Source organism: Cherax quadricarinatus, chromosome 81 (genome assembly GCF_038502225.1).
Source record: "Cherax quadricarinatus isolate ZL_2023a chromosome 81, ASM3850222v1, whole genome shotgun sequence".
NCBI lineage: Eukaryota > Metazoa > Arthropoda > Malacostraca > Decapoda > Parastacidae > Cherax > Cherax quadricarinatus.
The window spans coordinates 8852608-8877610 of NC_091372.1; the positions used below are offsets into that span (position 1 = coordinate 8852608).

Genomic DNA, 25003 nt, shown 5'->3' on the forward strand with positions numbered 1-25003 from the left:
TGTTTGTTGCTGGCTTTAGACCCTGTATATTTGCAAAGAAGAATGTTATCGGACTGGTGGTATTGTTGGTACTGGGGGGGATTTTTTTCCGGCATTAGTATCTGTATCTGTTGGTTTGGAGTGGAGGCCATCGACTGTGGTTCCACTCCAGGAATGACTGGATTTGGTGTACGATTTCTGCCATTTCCTGCCAGTTTTTTTTCCTTCCTGGCACTAAAAAACCTCTCCCTCTTGAGTGGCTGTGGCTACCCAGGTTTTCCCATGGCCTGGATGTTTTGTATCTTTTTGTCCCCTTTAGATGGTATGCCTGGCAATTTAAGTTATAGCACAGTCTTTCCTGTACTGAAGAGGTACACAGTTCAGGGTGAAAAAGCTTACAGGAAGGGAGTTTGCATTTTCCTGTTGTCATATGGGCATGGCATTTTCTAGGGTGGTCATAGTTGCACGTCCCATCTGTTTTTCCAGATTTCCCATGCCAGCAGATACCAAGTGCATAGTATGTGCACAGGCTTGGTTTCCGTTTGCCTTGGGTTTCTGTGACTGTATTCCCTGTTGGTGCATGTTTCCCTGTCTTCTATCCTCCCTAGCACCAACAATGGAGCTCCCACCAGTTGTTTTTGGTAGTATATCCTCACTATTGCTAGAGGAATTCTGTTCCACTTCACCTTAAAATCTCAAACTGGGATAATAAAAATAAGAGCCGCCCATTCGTATAGATTTGAACCTCCCAAATAAGCTTATAAAATAGCCTAGTATACTATAACTCGCCGCCTCCTACGAGTGAAACTCTGTATATAACTGGTTATATAACCACAAAGGTTATATAACCGACAAAGTTATCAATACTGCTTAATATGTGGTATATGGTATATTACACTGAAGTCTTTTCAACCATCAGGGAAATAGTTATTTCACAGTCGTTCTAGAGATGTGAGAAATTCCATATATTTACCCAAGTTGTCCCAGAACTGCCCTCAAGGGAGGTTCCTTGACGCTGGTGAGGGGCTCTTGATCTAGGGAATTAGATCCGTGCTCCAGTTCCCAGAATTAAGCCTTAATGTCATCCATTCCCCCCTCCCACACTAGCTGTATAATACCTACGGGTTTAGCCATCCCTTTAAAAATAATAATGTCCCAGAGCTAGAGAAGGGTAGACCTTATCTCAGTCTTCAAGAGTCGATACAACACCCGATCGTAATAGCGTTGTAGCTCCGCGATTACACCAGTATCACTACGACCCTTGGTATATACACATACACGTACTTTTCTCCAGGGTATATCCCTCGTATATACCACATCATCACTTTCAGCCTTCCAAGTGTATTAGCCAAAACAGTGGAATCTTGTTTGGTGTGTGGTTCAAGTGGTCTGAAGCGACGTTAAGTGAGCATAAGTAGTGATCTGGAACCCGTGTGAACCACCGAATTATTAACGTATTCCAATGGTGTAATTAACCTTGCTTATTCAGAAGAAAAAATCAGTATTGTTAATATTCCAGCTGTTAATTTATCCCCTTAAACTAACCCATAAATTTAGCTTTGATCTCGTAATAATTTCAGTTTAAAATGACTTAATTTACCTAACCTATTCGGAAATTTTCTAAATTAGTTTCTCTGGGAGAGTAAATATTCCTGAGTTTGTTGGAATAACATCTGAACAGTGAAAGTTTATTTGGAGAATTATTGGGACGAGTTGAACACTGAACTATAGTGAACAGGTTACTGGCAGTCACGATGACCATCTTGTAGTAGATAGGATTTAAACTATTACCCAGTCATGAGTTTTCTCAAGGGTATATATCTCCATGGGGAAGTGGAACACAATTCTTCCTCCGTAAGTCATGAGTGTCGTTAGAGGCGACTAAAATGCCGGGAGCTAATAGCTACTAACCCCATGTTATATGACTTACTATATTTAAATAGAAAAACTTTCGTTTTTCTTTTCAGGTCACCCTACCTGGGTGGGATACAGCCGGTATGTTGAAAAAATATACAGTGTATACACGGTTCAATCCCTATGTAGGTGGTTGTATATTTGTCTGGTGATGTTAGGAGACGTGGGCAGTTAATAGGTTCTAAATGCGACTTTTATATATTTTCTGATCCGGCAGTAACAGCCTGGTTGATCATGCCCTGACCCACCGCGAGGCCTGGCCAGAGACCGGGCCACGGGGGGATTGACCCCCCTGAAAAACCCTCCAGGTATATTCCAGGTGTATCCCTCCTAGTGTGTACAGTTGAGAGCAACAATGTTCGTACACTAGGAAGGTGTTTGGGCTATATACGGCTCACAGTACAAATTACACGCACCATTATGCAGGTTAAGTCAGGTTTCTAAACTAGTTTTGGTACAAAAATAAAATTCTTTATATCATTATCCGTGAAAAATATTTATCTATCGTTCTGTAAGAAAATATTTTGTAAAAAAAGAGGGTTTCAGGGGTCAACGCCCCCGCGATCCGGTCTGCCACCAGGCCTCCCCTAACCTCTTTTTAAATGACCTTTTGTGTAGTCTATACAATTTATATCTAACTGACCAAGTAATGTTTCAAACAGACGGAACTTTGAGGTGACAGCAACAGCCTGAGTGTTGAGAGAGAATGGCGTACGGTAAAGGTCAGGGAAGAATGTCTTACGGCAGAGGTCAAGGCACCATGGAGGAATATTTGGACTTGTTGCAGTATCTGTTGTATATCTTCAATACCATCTTCTTCGTAAGTACTATTAATGGCCTTTCTTGTAGACTGGCAGGGTTAGGTTAGGTTAGGTAAGGTTAGGAACTTAGGTTACGTTACGTTAGGTTAGGTTAGGTAAGGTTAGGTTAGGTTAGGTAAGGTTAGGTTAGGTAAGGTTAGGTTAGGTAAGGTTAGGAGCTTAGGTTACGTTACGTTAGGGTGGACCAGGTTTGTCAGGAAACAGGACAAGTGTTTCCTGACGTGGGTCTTAGTCATATGATGACCTACAGCTGGAGATTTTGGTCATCTGACGGAGGCCTTCTACTGGCTTGCCACTAAACCCCTTTAAAAATTAAGATTAAATACATATTGATGGATTCGAAGGCTCATTTGGAACTCAATTTTTTAATTCAAATATATAATTGTTATACAGATGTATACATATAAATAATGACTTTACTTAATTTTTCCCAAAAAATACAGTTTAGAAAACCCGATTCAAAATTTCTGTTCCTACATTATATTAAATCTTGTTATTTATATACATATTGCAGCTAATTTCTAAAATATGTCAGAAAAAGATGGAAATAATGCTGAGGCAGAATGAGAGAATACTGAAAAAAAAAGATTTCTGAAAGAAACTCCTCAAGGGAGGTCTCTCGACGCTGGGGAGGGGCTCTTGATCTAGGGAATTGGATCTGTGCTCCAGGTCCGTGAATTAAGCCTGAATACCTTTCACATCCCCCCCTCCCCATATGTTGTATATTCCTACGGGTTTAGCGATCCTCCATGATTATTATAATCAGAAAGAAAAGACCGACGTTACTGATCTTGTGAAGACCATGTGTGTTAGGGCTGAGTTTTCTCTACTCTTTATTTTATATGGAATTATACGCTGTGTAGAAATGTTTATAACCTGGTCTCTTTCTAATAGCTAATGTCGGTACTTATAACGTTAGATTTCGTTTTATTTTAGGTTACATTTGTTTTGGTTATATCTCGCCGAAAGCGTAGCATTAAATTTTTAAATTGTGCTTTATACACATGTTTTAGTACCATATTTTCTGGCATATAAGGCGCACAAGTATACAACTATGTAAGACTGTTTACAAGCGGTTGTAACATTAGTGAACTGCTAAAAGTGTAATACAAAGCCTACACTTGACCATGAGTATGATCATATAAGACGCAGGCTGATTTTTCCAAGACTTTGTGGGGGACGCGCCTTATATGCCGGAAAATACGGAATATTGAGGATTTTTAGGCGGTCAAACGTACCTTCAGTGTGTTTCCCCATGCGTAAGATATCACTAACTTTCCTGTCATATTTTTCAGCTTGCCAGCTCCGCTGTCTTTGCTTTGGCGCTCTATGTTCGCTTCCAGAGCAGCATGACTGACTACATTGAAGGTCTGTTCATGTATTACTACTGGAACACCGTTGTAGCCATGATGGTGGGCGCTTCCCTGGTCATGTTGACCTCTTTCCTGGCCTGCTGTGGTGCCTACACCAGAAGCATCTCTCTACTAATTGCTGTGAGTATTATGACTCGTGAAATCATTATAGCAAGACTGGAGTTTACCTGGAGAGAGTTTCGGGGGTCAATGCCCCCGCGGCCCGGTCTGTGACCAGGCCTCCTGGTGGATCAGCACCTGATCAACCAGGCTGTTGCTGCTGGCTGCACGCAAACCAACGTACGAGCCACAGCCCGGCTGATCAGGAACTGACTTTAGGTGCTTGTCCAGTGCCAGCTTGAAGACTGCCAGGGGTCTGTTGGTAATCCCCCTTATGTGTGCTGGGAGGCAGTTGAACAGTCTCGGGCCCCTGACACTTATTGTATGGTCTCTTAACGTGCTAGTGACACCCCTGCTTTTCATTGGGGGGATGGTGCATCGTCTGCCAAGTCTTTTGCTTTCGTAGTGAGTGATTTTCGTGTGCAAGTTCGGTACTAGTCCCTCTAGGATTTTCCAGGTGTATTTTTACAGAGATGAACATCCTAGGTTCTCTACACACATGTTATGTATGATAATACATATATGTAAATGTATTTGTGTATACTTGAATAAAGTGACTGAGTGAGTGCTCATATATACAATCTCATAGGTAGAAGTAAAAAAAAAATTTAAGAGTTACAGTGAAAACAAGAGAAATGAATAACGCAAATTAGGAAACAGGTGAGTTTCCCTTGCAATGTGTTCATGCACTTACTTGTTCTGTGATTTGATGAGAACATTATTATTCATTGTACAATATGCTTATTTTATATAAATGCCTTATTTCTAGTGCAATTTTTATGTCGGTCATTGGAAAAAAGTACATTTAAAGCTGGATAGTGTGTGGAGAGGCCTTCGTGATGTGTGCTGTTCAATTTTGAATGATTTTTTTCAATTTAGAAAAAAATTGCACTACATATAGATTTATAAGGGTTCACTGTGCTACTATTATGTTTAGGGGATATTGCTAAAACTTCATGGACCATATACAGTAGACCGTCGATTAAGACGATAGTTAGGCTCCTGAAAATGTAGTGCTAGACGAATCTGTGTTAAAAGAACTGAAGAACTTATGGAAAAAATAGGGTTACGTTCCTACGACCCCCCCCCCCAAAAAAAAAAAAATTCAAACTTTTTTTTTTTGTTGTTTTTTTAGGTCTCCAAATCTAACAGAAATAAAAATAATCCAATTGTTCATTATTGCTACAATGTATGCTTTTTCTATTGCTTATGGCTAAAAATGCAACTGAAATAATTATCTTAAATTGTGGTTGCTGGCATTTGTTGATGATTGTGAAGGAGGGAGTGGAGAGGCATGCTGAGGCCCATCTGGGCTGAGGTGGCTGGTAGTCCAGTAAGTCAGTCCAGTCGAGTCAGTAGGTCAGTCAAGTCAGTAGTCATCCAACTCAGTAGGTCACTCATTGAAGTCAGTCAAATCATTCAGTAAATCAGGTCAGTCAGTAAGTCATTCATCCAGCTTAAGGCACTGAAACTTTTTCCTTACCGAGAAACAGAACTGTTTAAATTGAATTTTACAAAGTGTAAAATGAAAATATGCCACAATTTGACAGTAGTGCAATGGAGAAAACATTTTAAGGGAAACGGTTTTAATTGACGGTCTACTGTACATAAATAACTCGTGCAGTGGAGACTGAAACTTATGACGACTCTTCGGTCTGACCTGGACTAAAAACTAGTCACACCAAGTAGGACCAAAACGTCGTCATAAGTTTCAAATTTCCTATTTTTGTATTGTTCCAGTCATGGTATTGTGCCTTTTTTATTCTCTCAGTAGTTCTACAGTGTTTGATCAGTGAGAATCAGGTATTGAAGGGAGTGATGGGGTCCCACTGACCCTCATAATCCAGAGTTCTTACCCAGTATTTTCCTTCTTTTACAGTTAAAGTATGTTGGATGCTTTCATGCTAGAGAATATTAATACAGTTTAAAAGAAGCATGGACATTTTTTAAATAGTATCATGGCAGCAGCAAAACACAAATTACCCCAAAAGAAGATAGGTCATAGATGGTGGTCAGTTCTGGACCATTTCTGAGACTTTAATAATCTTTATTTCTACAAGTACATGTACAAGGTATACAGACCATAACTGACATTAGTGACATACTACTATATAGAAAGTCCTTTGTCATGCAGAGCATTTTGGACAAATTAGGTTCATTTTGTCCCCCAGGATGTAACCCATACCAGTCGACTAACACCCAATTACCTATTTTACTGCTAGGTAAACAAGGACAGCAGGTGTCTTAGGGAAACACAGCCTAATGTTTCCACCCATACTGGGTGTGGAAAATACTGTACATATTTCCGGAAATACGGTAATTTATAGGTAAATAGATACCCTATATTGTATTTTTAAAAGAAGTATGTTATCGAAAATGGGAAACTGGACCTGCGCCTGCGCAGACAGGACTCGCCATCTTGGTTTTTTAATTTGTATTAGAAACGTTGGTGAATGGGGAAGAATTTTTCATGCTCTAGAGGTTAAAATTGTGCTGACACCTCTCAAATAGGAGGCAAAATTGGTGGATATGCATTCCTGCATATCTTGAGATATCAGACGACTGGACAAGACAGCTCCAGGAACCTCAGATAAGCTCTCTAGATTTGTGTGTAATTCTGGCCAGCATTATTTTCATAGATTTAGTTAAGAGTGAGGTTTTCTGAGTATGATACACATTAATCTCCAGTCAAATTGGTGAGTGATATTAAGATATATTTTCTTTCTGTTATGTAATTGTGTATATATATAACCATTTATTATTTTTAATATACAGTCCACAAATTTGTATATTTACCAGCATTCCTGGTGATGTATTTTTCATTTATAATTAATAGGTCCAGAGCAACTTGTGGATATGACAGTGGTGGGTATCGAAGGGGGACATTTTTTGCGACCTAGGTGTCCCAAATTCCTACTTGTCTAACTGATAAATAATAATTATCTTTGTTCATTTACTGTTATGTAAATAATGATACATTCAGCTAAATGTAATTTTCCACACTGGGGATTGAGCCATGGACCTTAGTGTGAGAATTGAGTGAGCTACAGGACAGGATGTTCCAGAGATGGGACACAGAAACAAGGGGTCACAATTGGAAGCTGAAGACTCAGACGAATCAAAGGGATGTTAGGAAGTATTTCTTCAGCCACAGAGTTGTTAGGAAGTGGAATTGTCTGGCAAGCGATGTAGTGGAGGCAGGAATTATACATAGTTTTAAGACGAGGTATGATAAAGCTCAGGGAGAGGGCGGACCCAGTAGCGGTCAGTGAAGAGGCGGGGCCAGAAGCCGAGTCTCGACCCCTGCAACCACAATTAGGCAAGTACAATTAGGTGAGTACACATAATAGTGGGTCACCCATTATATACTACTTTTTATTGTTTTTCAGAGGTCTTGATCCAAGGATATGGCACTACCTTTCTCCTTGGATTAAACCTCATCCCCAAGGGCCTGTAGGCCTTCCTCATATTTACATAATCTTCTCAGTCTTTTCTACTTTTCTCGTCTCAGTTGTGACTTGACAATGGTGCTTCATAAGTGCCAGTGTTTCGTGAATTGTTTTTATCTCAGAGTAGGTTAGGTTGAACCAGTTAGACTAATAAACACTTTACCAATGTAAACACTAGGTTGTACCAATTATACCAAACACTTTACCAATGCAAACACTAGGTTGTACCAATTATACCAAACACTTTACCAAAGTAAACACTAGGTTGTACCAATTATACCAAACACTTTACCAATGTAAACACTAGATTGTACCAATTACGTATACTAATGAATACTCTCTCCCTTCTACCTGCATGAGCACTCCAGTACAAGGTGATGACTGTGGTTAACTTTATCTTCATGCTGTCAGCATCGGCCTACTTGTTGGCCAACGGCCTCGAGGACTCGAACCTCTTTCCATACGTACAGGAGACCATGAAAGGCTTAATTAACCAATACCAGTGGGACATGACGGTTAAGAGGTCCGTTGACATTATCCAGGAAAACGTGAGTATTGCTGGATATATATGTGTCGAAGGGCGATCCTAGTAAGGATGGATGTCTTTAGTATGCTCCAGGTACCCATGGTGTGGGTGGTAGTCAAAATATTCGAGTGGTACATAATGGGTCCAGGGACTGGGCCACAATGCACCATTCGAATATTTTGACTACTGCCCACACCATGGGTATGGTGTTGCTAACACCCACACCATGGGTATGGTGTGGCTAACACCCACACCATGGGTATGGTGTGGCTAACACCCACACCATGGGTATGGTGTGGCTACCACCCACACCATGGGTATGGTGTGGCTACCACCCACACCATGGGTATGGTGTGGCTACCACCCACACCATGGGTATGGTGTGGCTACCACCCACACCATGGGTATGGTGTGGCTACCACCCACACCATGGGTATGGTGTGGCTACCACCCACACCATGGGTATGGTGTGGCTACCACCCACACCATGGGTATGGTGTGGCTACCACCCACACCATGGGTATGGTGTGGCTACCACCCACACCATGGGTATGGTGTGGCTACCACCCACACCATGGGTATGGTGTGGCTACCACCCACACCATGGGTATGGTGTGGCTACCACCCACACCATGGGTATGGTGTGGCTACCACCCACACCATGGGTATGGTGTGGCTACCACCCACACCATGGGTATGGTGTGGCTACCACCCACACCATGGGTATGGTGTGGCTACCACCCACACCATGGGTATGGTGTGGCTACCACCCACACCATGGGTATGGTGTGGCTACCACCCACACCATGGGTATGGTGTGGCTACCACCCACACCATGGGTATGGTGTGGCTACCACCCACACCATGGGTATGGTGTGGCTACCACCCACACCATGGGTATGGTGTGGCTACCACCCACACCATGGGTATGGTGTGGCTACCACCCACACCATGGGTATGGTGTGGCTACCACCCACACCATGGGTATGGTGTGGCTACCACCCACACCATGGGTATGGTGTGGCTACCACCCACACCATGGGTATGGTGTGGCTACCACCCACACCATGGGTATGGTGTGGCTACCACCCACACCATGGGTATGGTGTGGCTACCACCCACACCATGGGTATGGTGTGGCTACCACCCACACCATGGGTATGGTGTGGCTACCACCCACACCATGGGTATGGTGTGGCTACCACCCACACCATGGGTATGGTGTGGCTACCACCCACACCATGGGTATGGTGTGGCTACCACCCACACCATGGGTATGGTGTGGCTACCACCCACACCATGGGTATGGTGTGGCTACCACCCACACCATGGGTATGGTGTTCTTAATAAAGATGTTAAATTGAACCTAACATCTTCACTGTTAAGTTAACATATTCAATATATTAATTAATATATTAATATATTCAATTAGTGTCCGAGGCCCAAGACTGTTCAACTGCCTCCCAGCATACATAAGGGGGATTACCAATAGACCCCTGACTGTCTTCAAGAAGGCACTGGACAGGCACCTAAAGTCAGTACCTGACCAACGGAGCTGTGGTAACTACGTCAGTTTGCGTGCGGTCAGCAGTAACAGCCTGGTTGATCAGACCGAGGCGCGGGGGTGTCGACCCCCAAAACCCTCTCCAGGTAAACTCCAGGTATACTTAACTGGACATGCAATACACATGTCAGAACTTAGTTGGTATTCACTGCCTTTCATCACATTTTGCCAAAAAAACGCTTTACATTAAACAGTCTGTTTAAACTACGGTATTTTATTCATGGTAAATCACTACAACTGACAGAATCATACAAAATAAGGTACACTTTGGAGTTTTTGGTAACTTATCGATCTATGAGAATAGATGAAGTCCATAGTGGACAAAACTTCTCAATAACCCAAGTAGTCAAAAGATTACAAAGGTACATAATCTTTTGACTACTTGGGTTATTGAGAACTTTTGTCCACTATGGACTTCGTCTATTCTCATAGATCGATAAGTTACCAAAAACTGCAAAGTGTACCTTATTTTGTATGATTCTGTCAGTTGTAGTGATTTACCATGAATAAAATACCGTAGTTTAAATAACCCATAAATTATATTGATATACACAAGTCCATACTTTGCCTGGGGAATGGGAATTAAAGTTTGAAGCAGATTACGAATAAACAGCTAGGTTGTCCATGGCTAATTAACAGCATAATAAGATCCATTGACAGAAACATCAATATGAACAGCAATATAGACAGGGCTTAATACACAAAGATGATATTGATTAAACACTAATAAGAAAGGCCAAGAAATTGTATTATTCCAGCAGGTGAACACACTGACTGATGTAGTGCCCAGGGTTAGGCTTGGTTACAAGTACTGACTGATGTAGTGGCCAGGCTTAGGCTTGGTTACAAGTACTGACTGATGTAGTGGCCAGGGTTAGGCTTGGTTACAAGTACTAACTGATGTAGTGCCCAGGGTTAGGCTTGGTTACAAGTACTGACTGATGTAGTGGCCAGGCTTAGGCTTGGTTACAAGTACTGACTGATGTAGTGGCCAGGCTTAGGCTTGGTTACAAGTACTGACTGATGTTGCAGTGACCAGGGTTAGGCTTGGTTACAAGTACTGACTGATGTTGTAGTGGCCAGGCTTAGGCTTGGTTACAAGCACTGACTGATGTTGTAGTGGCCAGGCTTAGGCTTGGTTACAAGTACTGACTGATGTTGTAGTGGCCAGGCTTAGGCTTGGTTACAAGCACTGACTGATGTTGTAGTGGCCAGGCTTAGGCTTGGTTACAAGTACTGACTGATGTTGCAGTGGCCAGGGTTAGGCTTGGTTACAAGTACTGACTGATGTTGTAGTGGCCAGGCTTAGGCTTGGTTACAAGCACTGACTGATGTTGTAGTGACCAAGTTTAGGCTTGGTTACAAGTACTTCTGGCAGTTTGGGAGACACACAGATGATGATCAAACTAAATGTAAATTATGTGATCAGGCATATGGTCACTGTCTTGAACACTTTGTACTTAATTGTCCACCTAATGAGAAATACAGAGACAGACAGTATAATAACCTATGTGACATGTCAAGATAACTTATTAATGAAAATAAGGTACCAGATATACTAAGCAAATTTCCTAAATTTGCTTGTAACAGATAAGTGGACTATAGATATGTAGATATAAATTCATATGTATTCCTGTTAACCCTTTGGGGCCTAGTTCCTAGGCCTTTTGTGTATCCATATGCTCTTACGCCACCGTCCACAGGATGGATATGGGGTGCACAATAAACTAGCTACTTCGGTGGCAAAATCTAATCTTCCAGCAGATTCACCGAAACAAGAGGAGATATAAAAAGACTTGGAATACACTCAGATTCTGGGCGCCCACAAACTGAAAAAAAACTATGGATATTGCAGCCAGCAGCAACAGCCTGGTTGATCAGGCGCTGATCCACCAGGAGGCCTGGTCACAGACCGGGCCGCGGGGGCGTTGACCCCCGAAACTCTCTCCAGGTAAACTCCAGGTAATTGTCCTAACTAAACCGAATAAAACACACCTACAGCCTATTGATAGTGTTAACAAGTTAAATGACTTCTCAACCATTGGATTAAATCCCGCCAGTGAAATCCCAGGTACCAACGCCCGAGCAAGTGATTACCTAGGTGGGAATTTCCCAACCTCCTCATATTTTGCACCTACCGAACCCACTGAAGTCACTACGATTATCAAGTCACTTAAAAAATAAATCGGGGAATCTGTCTCAAATCCCACCATTATTGTACAAGCCAGCGGCTCATGTCCTTTTGCCTGCCGTGTCACTACTTTTTAACAAGTCACTAGAAACTAGCACATTCCCGACACCACTCATGACAGCAAAAGTTGCACCAATTCACAAAGATGGTGACCCCACAGATGTAAACAACTATAGGCCAGTCTCTAACTTACCGTTGCTATCCAAAATTTTTGAGAAACTCGTGCACATGAGATTATATTTGTTTATTACAGCACAAAGCATACTCAACCCCTGCCAATTTGGCTTTAGAAAAAAAAAAGCACAAACGATGCAATTGTAAAAATGCTTGACCTGCTTTACACAGCACTGGAAACTAAGGAATATCCATTAGGACTCTTTATTGACCAAAGGAAAGCTTTTGATACAGTTGACCACGGCATCCTACTCCAAAAACTTGACCATTACGGTATAAGACGCCACGCACTTACATGTTTCAAATCCTACCTTACTAACAGCTATCAATACTTCACCATTAAGGATACAACCTCATCTACACGACCACTTGATACTGGAGTACCACAGGTAAGTGTCCTTGGTCTCCTGCTCTTCCTCTTATACATCAATGATCTTCCCAACGTATCACAACACCTGAAATCAATTCTCTAAGTCATGAGTGTAATAAAAGTGATGGTGCAGAGTGCGATGAGGGCAATGGTGTCTATTTCCCAAGGCTAACGTCACTAGATACTGGTAATACTATCCTTCCTGGTGGGATATTCAAACGGAAACGTTTTAATGTTCCCTCTGATCCACATGATGAGTGTTGCACATGTGACTGACTGGTATAATTCCTCACTAGTGATGGAATTGGAATGTGCGGCACCAGTTTGGAACCCACATCTAGCCAAGCACGTGAAGATACTAGAGAAAGTGCAAAGGTTTGCAACAAGACTAGTCCCAGAGCTAAAGGATATGTCCTACGAGGAGAGGTTAAGGGAAATCGACCTGACGACACTGAAGACAGGAGAGATAGGGGGGACATGATAACGACATAAAATACTAAGAGGAATTGATAAAGTGGACAGAGACAGAATGCTCCAGAGATGGGACACAGCAACAAGGGGACACAGTTGGAAATTGAAGCCACAGATGAATCGCAGGGATGTTAGGAAGTATTTCTTCAGTCACAGAGTAGTCAGGAAGTGGAATAGTTTGGGAAGCGATGTAGTGGAGGCAGGATCCATACATAGCTTTAAGCAGAGGTATGATAAAGCTCATGGTGCGGGGAGAGTGACCCAATAGAGGCCAGTGAAGAAGTGTAGCCAGGAGCTATGACTCGACCCCTGCAATCACAACTAGGTGAGTGTAATGTAAGTGGTGCTGCCGAGTGTGATGAGGTTAATCACTTTAACATTAATGTTGAATATAACACTGATGATAAATGTAATGAACACAATGTTGGTAGTGGTGTTGGTGATGACAGTTGTAGTGTTGCGTGTAATGTTAGTGGAGGAGGGAATGTGAGTGGTGGTGCCACCTATCATACATTCACACATGAACAGCGTCGTGCTCTGTGTAAACAAAGACTCCCACGAGGCCTTACAACTGGAGGTGCACTTAACAAACTCATGGACCAGGGTAACACTGCTGACATTGATAAGGTCTGCTATTTATATGAGCAATTTTTTCATTATGCTGAGAAACTCAACAAGTTCCCAAGACTTCTATAATGGATCAAAACTCGTATAAACTTTCTATATTAAGCTGGAACATTGCATCAATTAGAAAAAGGCTTCCTGAACTTCATCATAAAGTAACCACCGAACCCATTGATGTTGTGTGTCTACAAGAGTGCAGAGTCCCTGAAAAATCCCAACCCCCTAAATTATCATCATTTGTTGTATATAACCTCAAATCTACTAACTCTTGTGTTTTATATATTAAAAAATCACTTCCCCATCAAATTCTTGCACATAAGAAAACAGAGGAGCTACAATATCACGATGTTAGGATTTATATTGGGAACTCTGCTCTCAACATATTTAACTTGTATGCTCCTGCTGATAAGTTTTAATTACTTGGAGCTCCCAACTTGTGCTCATTCTGAACCTACTCTTATTATTGGCGATTATAATGCGAGACAAAAGCATTGGAAACTCTCAGTTTGGCAATCGTAATGATAATCAACTGTTGTCACTCTTAAACAGTCATGATAATGTGCAAATTGTAGGTGACCTTGAACCCACATATATCTATGGAGGTGTCCTTGATCTGTGTCTTGGCTTCAACATTACTTCTGCCAGCTGTGAGTCTTCCATTGTAACAGATATAGCGTCTGATCATTTCCCAAGGCTAACCTCACTAGATATTGGTAATACTATCCTTCTTGGTGGGATATTCAAACGGAAACGTTTTAATGTTCCCACTGATCAGCATGATGACTTTGTTGCACATGTTATTGACTGGTATAATTCCTATGAGTGCACCTCTGTTGAGACCTTCAACAATGACCTTGTGAGCAGTATTCGGAACTACTTAGAGCGCCTCTGAAACCTCATGGTACTCTAAATCCAACTAACTTCCATAATCATACCTCCTTTAAAAACCATACCTATTACAATGATTCTAAACTTCGAACATTGAAACGTACTGCTCGCAGACTAGGCCTAGCCTATAGAAAACATCGTACCCCTGGAATGCTGAGCCTCTTCCAAACTGCCCTTGCTGCTGCCAGAGAGCGTATGACAGAGCTGCAGCTGACTAGGAACAATTGTCAATGGTCTCAATGCTCACACCCCACTTAGCCGGGCATGGAGGGACATAAATAGAATTAAGGGTAACAGAACTGTGCAGATCGCACACCCTCATCCCTTACATAAGGCGAATGAGTTAGTATCTGGGCTGCTACATCTAGATGTGACAATCTTCCCAGTACCACACAGGCAAAATTAAATGACAAATATGATGCAAGCGAAAGACTTGTTTTATGCTCAGCAAGGAAGATGACTAACATTCCTTTCACTAATTATGAACTTGATGCAGCACTAAGGGCAACTCCACGTCGCCTGGTGAGGATGGTATTACTTACAACATACTCAGATTGCTGTGTCGAGTACCAGGTAATCCAATACTTGAATTATATAACATGAGTTATGTCACTAGGGAGCTCCCTCAATCTTGGACCAACAGCCTCATTATTCCAGTTCCTAAGCCCAATCAACAAAATGCATTTCGCCCAATATCTGTTACTAGCTGTTTGTGTAAAACATTCGAGAGGATGATTCTTAATCGTCTCATGTACAGAATCAAAAAATTTTTGACTCCCCGGTTGCATGGCTTCATGCATGGAAGGAGTGTGCATCATTGCATTACCACCTTTCTCACTCTGCACACTGACAGCTCATGCACCACTTTCCTTGACCTAAAATCTGCTGTGGATGTAGCCAACCGACATGTAATCATTAGTGAACTTGCCAGAATGGATGTTGGAGGATGGCTTCTCCGCTGGATTAAAGGCTACCTGTCCAACAGAAAATCATCTGTGTTGTTCCAGGGACATAGAAGTGTAACTAAAGACTTTGAATTAAGAACCCCACAGGGAGGTGTGCTCGGTCCTACTCTTCAGTATTTTAATTAATGCCTTAATGCTACCTAGCCAGCCCCATCATTATATGATTAGTTTTGCTGATGATATAATGATTCACACCACTGGATTCTCCAACACCCAAAACATTCTTAATCATGTACTAGCCTCGTGTCAGGACCTGGGGTTGATAATCTCTACTGATAAAACAAAGATACTCAACAGGCGTCCTCCTCGACAGAGAGGCACAGTTCGTCAGATCCAATTGCATGATGGGTCTCTTCTAGAATATGTAAGCAGACACAGGTATCTAGGCTTTGAGGTTCCACTACTTGGACCTGTTGTAACAAGACTTTGTCGCCAATACAAAGAAAGGCTGAGAGCACTTAGAGTTGTGGCAGGTTTTCATCCCAGGTATGGTGCTAATGTTAAAATTGTGAAAATTATGTATCTTGTTTATATTACATCATTTGTTGATTATGCTGCGCCACTACTTGCTCTTGTGTCTGACTGGAAGCTTGGAGGGCTGGAAAAACTGCAGAACGAAGGATGCCCTCGTACTGCCAAAATTTTAAATATGCAAAAAGAACTTGATATTCCAAGCATCAGAGATCGTGTTACTGAAAGAAATATCCTAATTGGGGTCAATATGCTCAGGCAAGCCCATTCAAACCCCTGCACAGAAGCCCTCCAAACTTTCCTCAGCACTGGTGAACACTCCTCCAGATGGATCGAAAAGACTGGAACCGACCTCCGCAAGAATCAGATACATGATCTATGTCAAGTAAGGCAACAGCGGCACTTCTCCGCTCCATGGGATATTACCCCATTCCAAACTACTATTCCTCCATTTCCCCCCAAACTACTTCTTAAATCACAACCAAAGCTTCGCCTTGAAGCCAAACATGATGCCTTAAGCTGTACTGATAACTTAGTCACACAGTACACACTCGCAAATTATTTACGTTGATGGTTCTGTATACTAAGCCATTGGTGCAGCTGGTAGTGCTGCTGTTGTCGTACAGAGTGATGGCTCTTACAGAAATTGGAGCACGCATCAATAACTGGGCCTCTACCCTTTAGACACAACTGTTTGCCATACTCCTTGCACTCAAATGCGTCCATGTATGTAAGGTTGACACTTTAATTGTAACTGATTCTCTGTCATCCATAAATGATCTCAACTCATTAAGTATAAATTGTGGCATGTTTGTGTTAGACACCAGACACAAGTATGGTAGGATTGTGGACAGTGGAGTCAGAGTGCACATGCTGTGGATTCCATCTCACATTGGTCTTCAGATGCAGCTGTGTGCTTTCTAAAAGGGGGTAGATTACAATCTTGGCTTGTCAGTTAGCAGTTTGAGAATACGAAAAGAACTTCAACTTAATTTTATTGACTTAAGAATCAGGGAGACTGACACAAGTTAGTCCATCTACCATCATTCCATCATGCAGGAGGAGCCACATGTCTATGGTACATCCAACAAGATAATCAGACTCTTGGATGTCACTACCGCCCGGCTCCGGCTGGGTTACAAGTATCTTTGGCAGGTTAAATCACCACCACCAGATGTAGACCAAACGAAATGTAAACTTTACCAGATGGACTATTGTCATACCTTGCGTCATTATGTACTGGAGTGCGTCACACCCTGCGTCGTTATGTACCGGAGTGCGATAAAATTAACGAATTTACAGACAACTCACTCAGAAATGTTCAAAATATGCCAGAGTATTTTATCCACAGTGGTATATTACAAACCATTCTGGGGAAATACCCTGACTTTCCTCCCTGTAAATAAAGCATTACCATCTGTGTGTGTGTGTGTGTGTGTGTGTGTGTGTGTGTGTGTGTGTGTGTGTGTGTGTGTGTGTGTGTGTGTGACTCAACAATCAATATTTGCACCAATAACTCATCACAGTTGTGACCGGATGTGGACGTGTGAATTGCTCGTTACTCTATAATTTGTTCATGATTGTAGCCATGTATAAACGTAAGTAAGTAAATTTACTTACACGATTCATTACCTTTGTAGCTTCTTCAGTTATCAAAACTTTGGGGTCCAATCCCTGGACCCACTATGTGCCTCTATAATCTGTAAATACCTTTGTAACTTGTCATTGTGATCAGATCTACCTGGAGTTCATTACCTTCGTAACTTGCTCTTCTATCAAAACTCTGGGTCGGTCCCTGGACCCATTATGTACCTCTGTAATCTTTTGACTACCACCCACAGGATGGTTATGGGGTGCATAATAAACATATCAAACTAGCTTTGCTGACGACACGACTTGTCATCTCCCACCCAAATTTTTCCTCCCTCAACACCACTGTTAACGAAGAGCTAAAAAAAATAACATGGATGACAGCCAATAAACTCATGCTTAACACTGACAAAACCTTCTATATTATGTTTGGTAGCAGAGCAAGTATTGCACAACTTAACATTAAGATCGACAACACTCTTAATGCTAAACATAATGAGGGCAAATCCTGACAGCAACCTGAATTTCAGTTCCCATATCCAACACATAACCAAAAAAGTATCCAAAACGGTTGGGATCCTCTCCAAGATACGTTACTTCGTACCACAATCAGCCCTACTTATTCACTTATCTATCCCTACCTAACCTATGCTATTTGTGCCTGGGGATCAAATGCAGCAACACACCTAAAGCCAATAATAACCCAACAAAAAGTCGCAGGAAGAATAATCATGCAATCCAATCCCAGGCAACACCCCCCCTCCACTCTTGAAAGATCTAAACTTACTGTACAGAACATCCACACTTACTACTGTGCAACCTACATTTACAGAATCATAAATTCCAATATTAACCCTGAACTAAAACTTTCTTGATAGTTGTGACAGGACTCGCAGGCACAATACCAGGCAAAAATCTATGACATTCCCCGTGTCTGGCTAAATCTATACAAACGTTCAGTGTACATTAAAGGACCTAAAATCTGGCACTCCCTACCTGAAAACTATAGAACTGCACTCAGCCACCATATTCAAAACTACCGTCAAAAAAAATTTCATCTCCCTAACACCCCACCATCAACTGACTACATGAAAGCCACCCATTCACACACACACACACACACACACACACACACACACACACACACACACACATACATACATACATACATCCTCCTCTTGACCCAAATGGCTCTCTGAACCATTCATCTACATTCCTGCCTGACACAGCAACATATTGGGATCTTAATACAGGGAATTCTTCACTTGCCTAACCCTTGGGCATGACCTACTTCCACATTCGTCAAATGTGACACCACCTAAGACTGCTGCACCTCTCCTGCCTACAGTACATAAGCTACTTCTTCACCCCCCTGCTGTATTCTTTTCAAGATTGATGGACTGATTAAATCGACTCAAGGCTGTTCTTCACCATTCTCCTTAGTATGGACTGATGAAGCCACTGTGTGGCGAAACGTTTCCTCAATAAAGATACCCAAGTGTTGCACACGTGTCTAATTTATCGACTATAAACATGAAATTGCCTAATAACTCAAGGTGGTCATAAGTTTACCTGTGTATCATGCCGAGACAAAACCATTCTCATTACTAATTTTGCAAATTGTTATATTCTTAAATATTCTGAACTGCCTCACTATTGTACGTAATTCCATTTAATCATTTGTAATTTACAATATAGAATAAGAATTATTAGTCTGCCCGAAATGCCTAGGCTTGCTAGGCATGCTAGTGACCTTTGCAACTGTTTTATATATAAACCAGTTACTGTGATCTTTGGTATAAACCTTGGTAATAAATACCGACAAGTTGGTTTAGAAAGACACGTAAGCAAACACTATAACATATTTATCCCCTCAAGGAAGGTTCCTTGATGTTGGTGAGGGGCTCTTGATTTAGGGAATTGGATCTGTGTTCCAGTTCCCCGAATTAAGCCTGAATGCCTTCCACATCCCCCCCCAGGCGCTGTATAATCCTCCGGGTTTAGCGCTTCCCCCTTGATTATAATAATAATATAACATATTTATTAGAAAACGTTTCGGTCCTGGGACCTTGATCACTTGATCAAGGTTCCAGGACCGAAACGTTGCTTACGTGTCTTTCTAAGCTATTGTGATCTTCAAAGAGAAATAAGCATTTCAATTTCAATGATGATGAAGGTAGCTTCTACTCTTAGCATCAAGGTCCTTGGAGGGTGTAACAATGATAGCCACATTTGCTTCACAGATCGGATGCTGCGGCGGATATTCTGCTGACGATTACATCAACATACACATGCCCATCCCGGATACCTGTCGTGACCAGGTGAGTACTACTGAAAGAAAAGTGTACCACGGGCGGGGCTTGAACCCGCGATCAGAGAGTCAGACCGATGAGGAATGATTTCATGCGTCATGAGTACTACTGGTAATGCAGACACAAGGATCTCGGTGCAAATAAGTCACTTTGACTTCTTTTTGGATTATGTTAGGTAATCTACACATATGCTGCTATGTATGATAACCTATGTAGCTGTATTTGTGTGTACCTATACCTGGATAAACGTGCACAACGTTTGTCACAGTGGGACTTTACCACTGTGACTGATAAGTGAAACACACGAGCGGTATTTAGTACAGTTGTGATAAACGGTTTTGAAAACCGACAAGTTGAAGATTGAGACACTTATGCAACATATGGGAATCTTTATTGAAAGAAACACATCGACTCCAGTCTGAGGGACTAATTACCTCAAACTCCTCCTCTCCTTACCCCTTTCTGCTTTGTATTAGACTGATGAAGCCACTGTGTGGCGAAACGTTTCTTCAATAAAGATTCCCATATGTTGCATAAGTGTCTCAATCTTCTTCATTTAGTTCAGTTACTGATGTATTGTGTATCAAGGCTTTTTAAAAACCAGTGCTGGATTGGATTGACGAAGCAACTAGTGACCGAAATATCTGCTCAGTAAATGTATTAATACTGTGTGTGTATCTTGCTTTGTAACTTGGTCATGATTGTGTCCAGATCTACCTGGAGTTCATTATCTTTGTAACTTGTTCATCTATCATAACTTTGGAGTCCAGTCCCTGGACTCATTATGTACCTCTGCAGTCTTGTGACCACCACTCACAGGATGGGCATGGGGTGCATAATAAGATATTAAACTGTGTCTAGGTGAAATTCTCGACACTGCTGATCATCATGTCTCACAAAATCGTAATATGATTGCAAATTAACCATGGAACGGGTGGGGATTGAACTCATGGCAAGTGAGTCGTTAAACTCCAGGCCAGTGCATAAGCCACTGGGCCAGCTGGTTAGATTATTTTCGTGGAAGAGAGCTAAACCCATAGGGATTATACAGCGCCTGTGGGAGGGAGGGAATGATAAGATAAGATAAGATTTCGTTCGGATTTTTAACCCCGGAGGGTTAGCCACCCAGGATAACCCAAGAAAGTCAGTGCGTCATCGAGGACTGTGTAACTTATTTCCATTGGGGTCCTTAATCTTGTCCCCCAGGATGCGACCCACACCAGTCGACTAACACCCAGGTACCTATTTGCTGCTAGGTGAACAGGACAACAGGTGTAAGGAAACTTGTCGAAATGTTTCCACCCGCCGGGAATCGAACCCGGGCCCTCCGTGTGTAAAGCGGGAGCTTTAGCCACCAGGCCACCGGGCATTCTGGCTTAATTCAGGGAATTGGAGCACAGATCCAATTCCCTAGATCAAGAGCCCCTCACCAGCGTCAAGGAACTTCTCTTGTGACGCCAGGTAGCTAGAGATCACCACAGCCACGCTGACGGGAGAGTCATCTGTACAAATTTGCCTTTATGGTCTGTGGTGGCTCATGCTAACCTTCCTATGGTGTATAAATATACTTAGATGTATTTTATTGTAGCCAGCTGGCCCAGTGGCTTACGCACTGGCCTGGAGTTTTACAACTCACTTGCCATCGATTCAAATTTCACCAGTACACAAATAACCCGCATATAGAAGAGAGGAGCTTACGACGATGTTTCGGTCAGACTTGTACCATTTACAAAGTCACACTAACAGAAAGGATGTATGTATGTATGTATAATGTTCGCTAAGACTGGAGTCCTGGTACAGGAGCTAGAGACTGGTCATCTTGCGATGACCCGTCTCTGGCTCGCGAAGGAGAAAGGTTTCTGCAATGTTGCAACGTATGCTGCTCAAGCACTGTCCTGGTCAGTTCATCTGGTGCGTCTCATAAGCGACAACACCATATGTACTCCTAACTCTGGACACTAGCGAGGAGGAGAATATGTCGTTATCACGGGCAACAGCTTGTCTGGTTCGTTGACTCCATGGTACACTAGTGTAGCCGAAGTCCTCTCTGGGTCTTCTTCGGGAGGGGACATCAGTGGTAGTTGCCTGCGGAATGTCTCAGTAGCTTGGCACTGCAGGAGATAGTGTGTTAGGGGGCGCTGGACAACGTGTTGGCACATCTCCTCTGCCTTGTCTACCATCATCTTGGCTGTGAGAAAGCTCAAACGAAGCAGAGGGATGGCGGTACACTGCGCTCTGGACCAGCTTCTATCATATGGAGGGGGTTCTCCCTGAGTCGCTGCTCGGCACCACTGCTGAGATGGGGTATCACCTAGGACCTCCCCCGTAAGTTTCATTGCTCTGGCGGCCACCAGTTTCGTCTGGAGTAGGCTGATGGGAACAGTAATCCCAACATGTGGATAATCTGTGACTGCCTTGGCTGCATCATCTGCCGCCTCATTTCCCAGGATGCCGTCATGGCTGGGGATCCAGTTCAATGTCGATATGTTACCCTGAACTTCTAAGGCTGTCATTATGCTCAGGATCGATGTGATGAGGTGAACATATTCTTGTGGTTGAGGATGGGAGAGGGCATTGATTGCAGAGGTGGAATCAACATGTATGACAGGTCGGAGTCAATGTCATAGGGCATGTGACAATGCTTGCTGAATCGCCACCAGCTCAACTTCCTCTTCAAGGGGGGCTCCTTGGCGTGGTGAAGAGGCTCTTGGTCTGAGGAATTAGACCTGTCGGTCTCCTTCCTCAGACCGAACCTAATTACCCCCCAATCCCCCCTTCCCTATCCCATCCTCCCCATCCTCCCCTTTTTCCTTTCCTCCTCCTCCTCCCCACCCCTCCCTTTTGCCCTTCCTCTTTTTGGCCTTTGGGATTTTTCCCACAGGCGCGCTAGTTCCTAGGTAGGGGAAAGGGTACTGGAGTCCATCCCATTGCGTTGAGGTTCTTGGCAGTAGCGTAGTTTGCCGTGGAATCTGGATCGCCTGGGGATGTCCCGATCCTTCTCCAGTATCCAGGAGGGTGGCTTCAGGCGTCTTTCTGGTGATGGGTGTATCTCTGGAAGCCACCTTTCGGATTCCGGGGGTGGTGGCCGAAGGAGGTATGCTTTGTGGCAGATATCCGGCCGCCCTCTCTTTTGTCCACCGAGGTAGCTCGGCAGATGTGAGGTTGCTATCCCGGATTGCTGGTTTACTGGCATGAAGGGTAGGGTATGGCACGGGTTCCATGCTGCATCTGCGCTACTTGCGGTGCTGAGGTCCTCTTGGGCGCGGAGGGAGATTTCTGGCCCTTTCATTCCTCCTAGGAACTATCCCTCCCCGGTCCCCCCTTTTTTTATTTTTTTTATTTTTTTTCTTAAAAACAAAACGAAAGAACCTAACCATGGAGTCCCCAATCCATGACCCCGTTACCCCCAGGCCCCTTACTGTTGCGGCACCCTGTTCTGACCTCGCCTTGTCTTTTGTCCATTCTTCTGACACTCCTAAGGGGCCTGTACCTCTACCTAGTGCTGTTTTGTCACCCGCTTCAGGTGCCGGGGTTTCAACTGACTCCTTTGATTTGTCTGACCTCTGCTCTCCTTTGACTATACTTCAGGCCTCTTCCTCTACCATGCGACAATTTTCGAATCGCCAGCCCGTCCCACGTCGAACCAACTCTGGTCCCACTTCTAAACGCCAACGACATCTCCTGATCATGTTATTTCGTTACCTTCCCATTCTACTTGGAAAAGACCAACAAGTCATGCACTCCCTTGCCACACTCAGTTTTGGACAACACAATGGACTAAATTCTTTACTTTAAGACTGACTTCTTCTACTGCCTATCTTACCGACCATAGTATTGGCAAAGCGCTCCTACGCCATGTTGGTAAAGATATTTCCTTTCATGCTCTTAAGAGTGGTACGTGCATCATCACAGTCCAGAATGCTACCCAAGCTCATGATCTTTCTCTTCTTTCACATATCGATACTATTCCTATCACTATCGAAAAACATCATTCCCTCAATTCTTGTAGTGGTACTGTCATTCTGCCCCATACCATAGTCCAACAGAATTTCCAGACATGTGGCAATGACATTCTCGAACAGCTGGAACTCCAAGATCTCCCAATTCTCAAGGTAGACACTTATGTTCTTCCTGCCCGCGGGCGGAGACGATACCCTTGCAATGTGGCTCGTTTAACTTTTGACAGCCGTGAACTCCCATCCTCTGTTTATGTAGCAGGACATCGGTTACAAGTTCGAAAGGTGATCCCTACACCGCAACAGTGTAGAAATTGCTGGCGATTTGGCCACCCAGCAAAATATTGCAGATCTATAGCCGAATGCCCAGTCTGTGGTGCCAATGACCATTCTAATGCGTCTTGCAGTTGACCTCCCTCTTGCCTTAATTGTCATGAGGCTCACCCTTTGTACTCGCTGTTGCCAGGTCTACTTGAATGAGCGGGAAATTCCTTGCCTCAAAGAGGCAGAAGGTCTCCCTTATGCTATGGTGGTTTCTCATCTCCGCCTCCAAGGGAGACTACCCCATGTTTCTTATTCTCGTGTTTCAAAACGTCCCCCCACTTCTGGGGTCCCATCTTCTGCAGCCTCCTCTGCAGTTGCCAGTCCCATAGTCACTCCTGTATCTAATTCTTTTGCTGTCCTGGGCTCAGACATCCCTACTTCAACACCTCAGTCTGTTCTCACGTCTTGTTCTCCCTCACAAACCCCGGTATCGACAAGACCTCGTACGACACCTCCTCCCAATCGTCCCTCTACTTCTCAGAAGTCCAAAAAATCTCCTTTAACCCCTCCTTCCCTTCATCCACCTCCACATTTTACCTTCCTGGTCTCTGTACCTGGGTCTTCCCCTTTCACTGGCTCTGTTACAAGTGTGGAGGTTCATCCTCCTCCTCGTACTGTGCCTTCCTCCCCTGTCCCCTCCCAAGTTTCTTCCTCTTCTGCCACCTCCCAGGTTTCTGCCTCTTCTGTCCCCTCCCACACTTCTCCAGTTCCCTCCACCCTTTCGCCCCCCTCCCTACCTTGGTACAGTCCATTACAGTTCCGATCTTTACTCAAACTCCTCCTCCTTCCATCTCCAATATTGTCTCCCTTACGACGTCTCTGAACTCCGAAACACTTGAAGCAATCTCTGAATATATTGCAGAGACCAAACCATCAATGGACACTGATCCACCCTCTGTTCCTTCTCTTTCCTCTTCTCCATCTGCGCAACTCCTTTCTTCA

General features: G+C 43.3%; 1 protein-coding gene across 6 annotated transcripts; it reads left to right on the forward strand.

Annotated features, from left to right (window-relative positions):
* Window positions 1-1206: 1206 nt before the first annotated feature.
* On the forward strand, window positions 1207-19883 carry LOC128699862 (tetraspanin-2A). 6 transcript variants are annotated; one of them, XM_070102337.1, is made up of 5 exons: window positions 1207-1320; window positions 2556-2713; window positions 4010-4207; window positions 8004-8183; window positions 19713-19883. In XM_070102337.1, exons 2-5 carry the CDS (start codon window positions 2600-2602, stop codon window positions 19866-19868), a joined length of 648 nt encoding a protein of 215 aa, XP_069958438.1. In that variant the 5' UTR covers window positions 1207-1320; window positions 2556-2599; the 3' UTR covers window positions 19869-19883. The 6 variants fall into 6 exon arrangements, with proteins under 6 accessions (XP_069958438.1, XP_069958441.1, XP_069958437.1 ...); XM_070102340.1 differs by having other exon boundaries at window positions 1222-1350; XM_070102336.1 differs by having other exon boundaries at window positions 1223-1383.
* Window positions 19884-25003: the final 5120 nt, after the last annotated feature.

Bases quoted from the DNA above. Each gene is read 5' to 3' on its own strand.
- LOC128699862 (XM_070102337.1), top strand. From the start codon at position 2,600: ATGGCGTACGGTAAAGGTCAGGGAAGAATGTCTTACGGCAGAGGTCAA. The intron at 2,714-4,009 runs GTAAGTACTATT...CATATTTTTCAG, and splicing joins TCTTCAATACCATCTTCTTC to CTTGCCAGCTCCGCTGTCTT. The intron at 8,184-19,712 runs GTGAGTATTGCT...TTTGCTTCACAG, and splicing joins TTGACATTATCCAGGAAAAC to ATCGGATGCTGCGGCGGATA.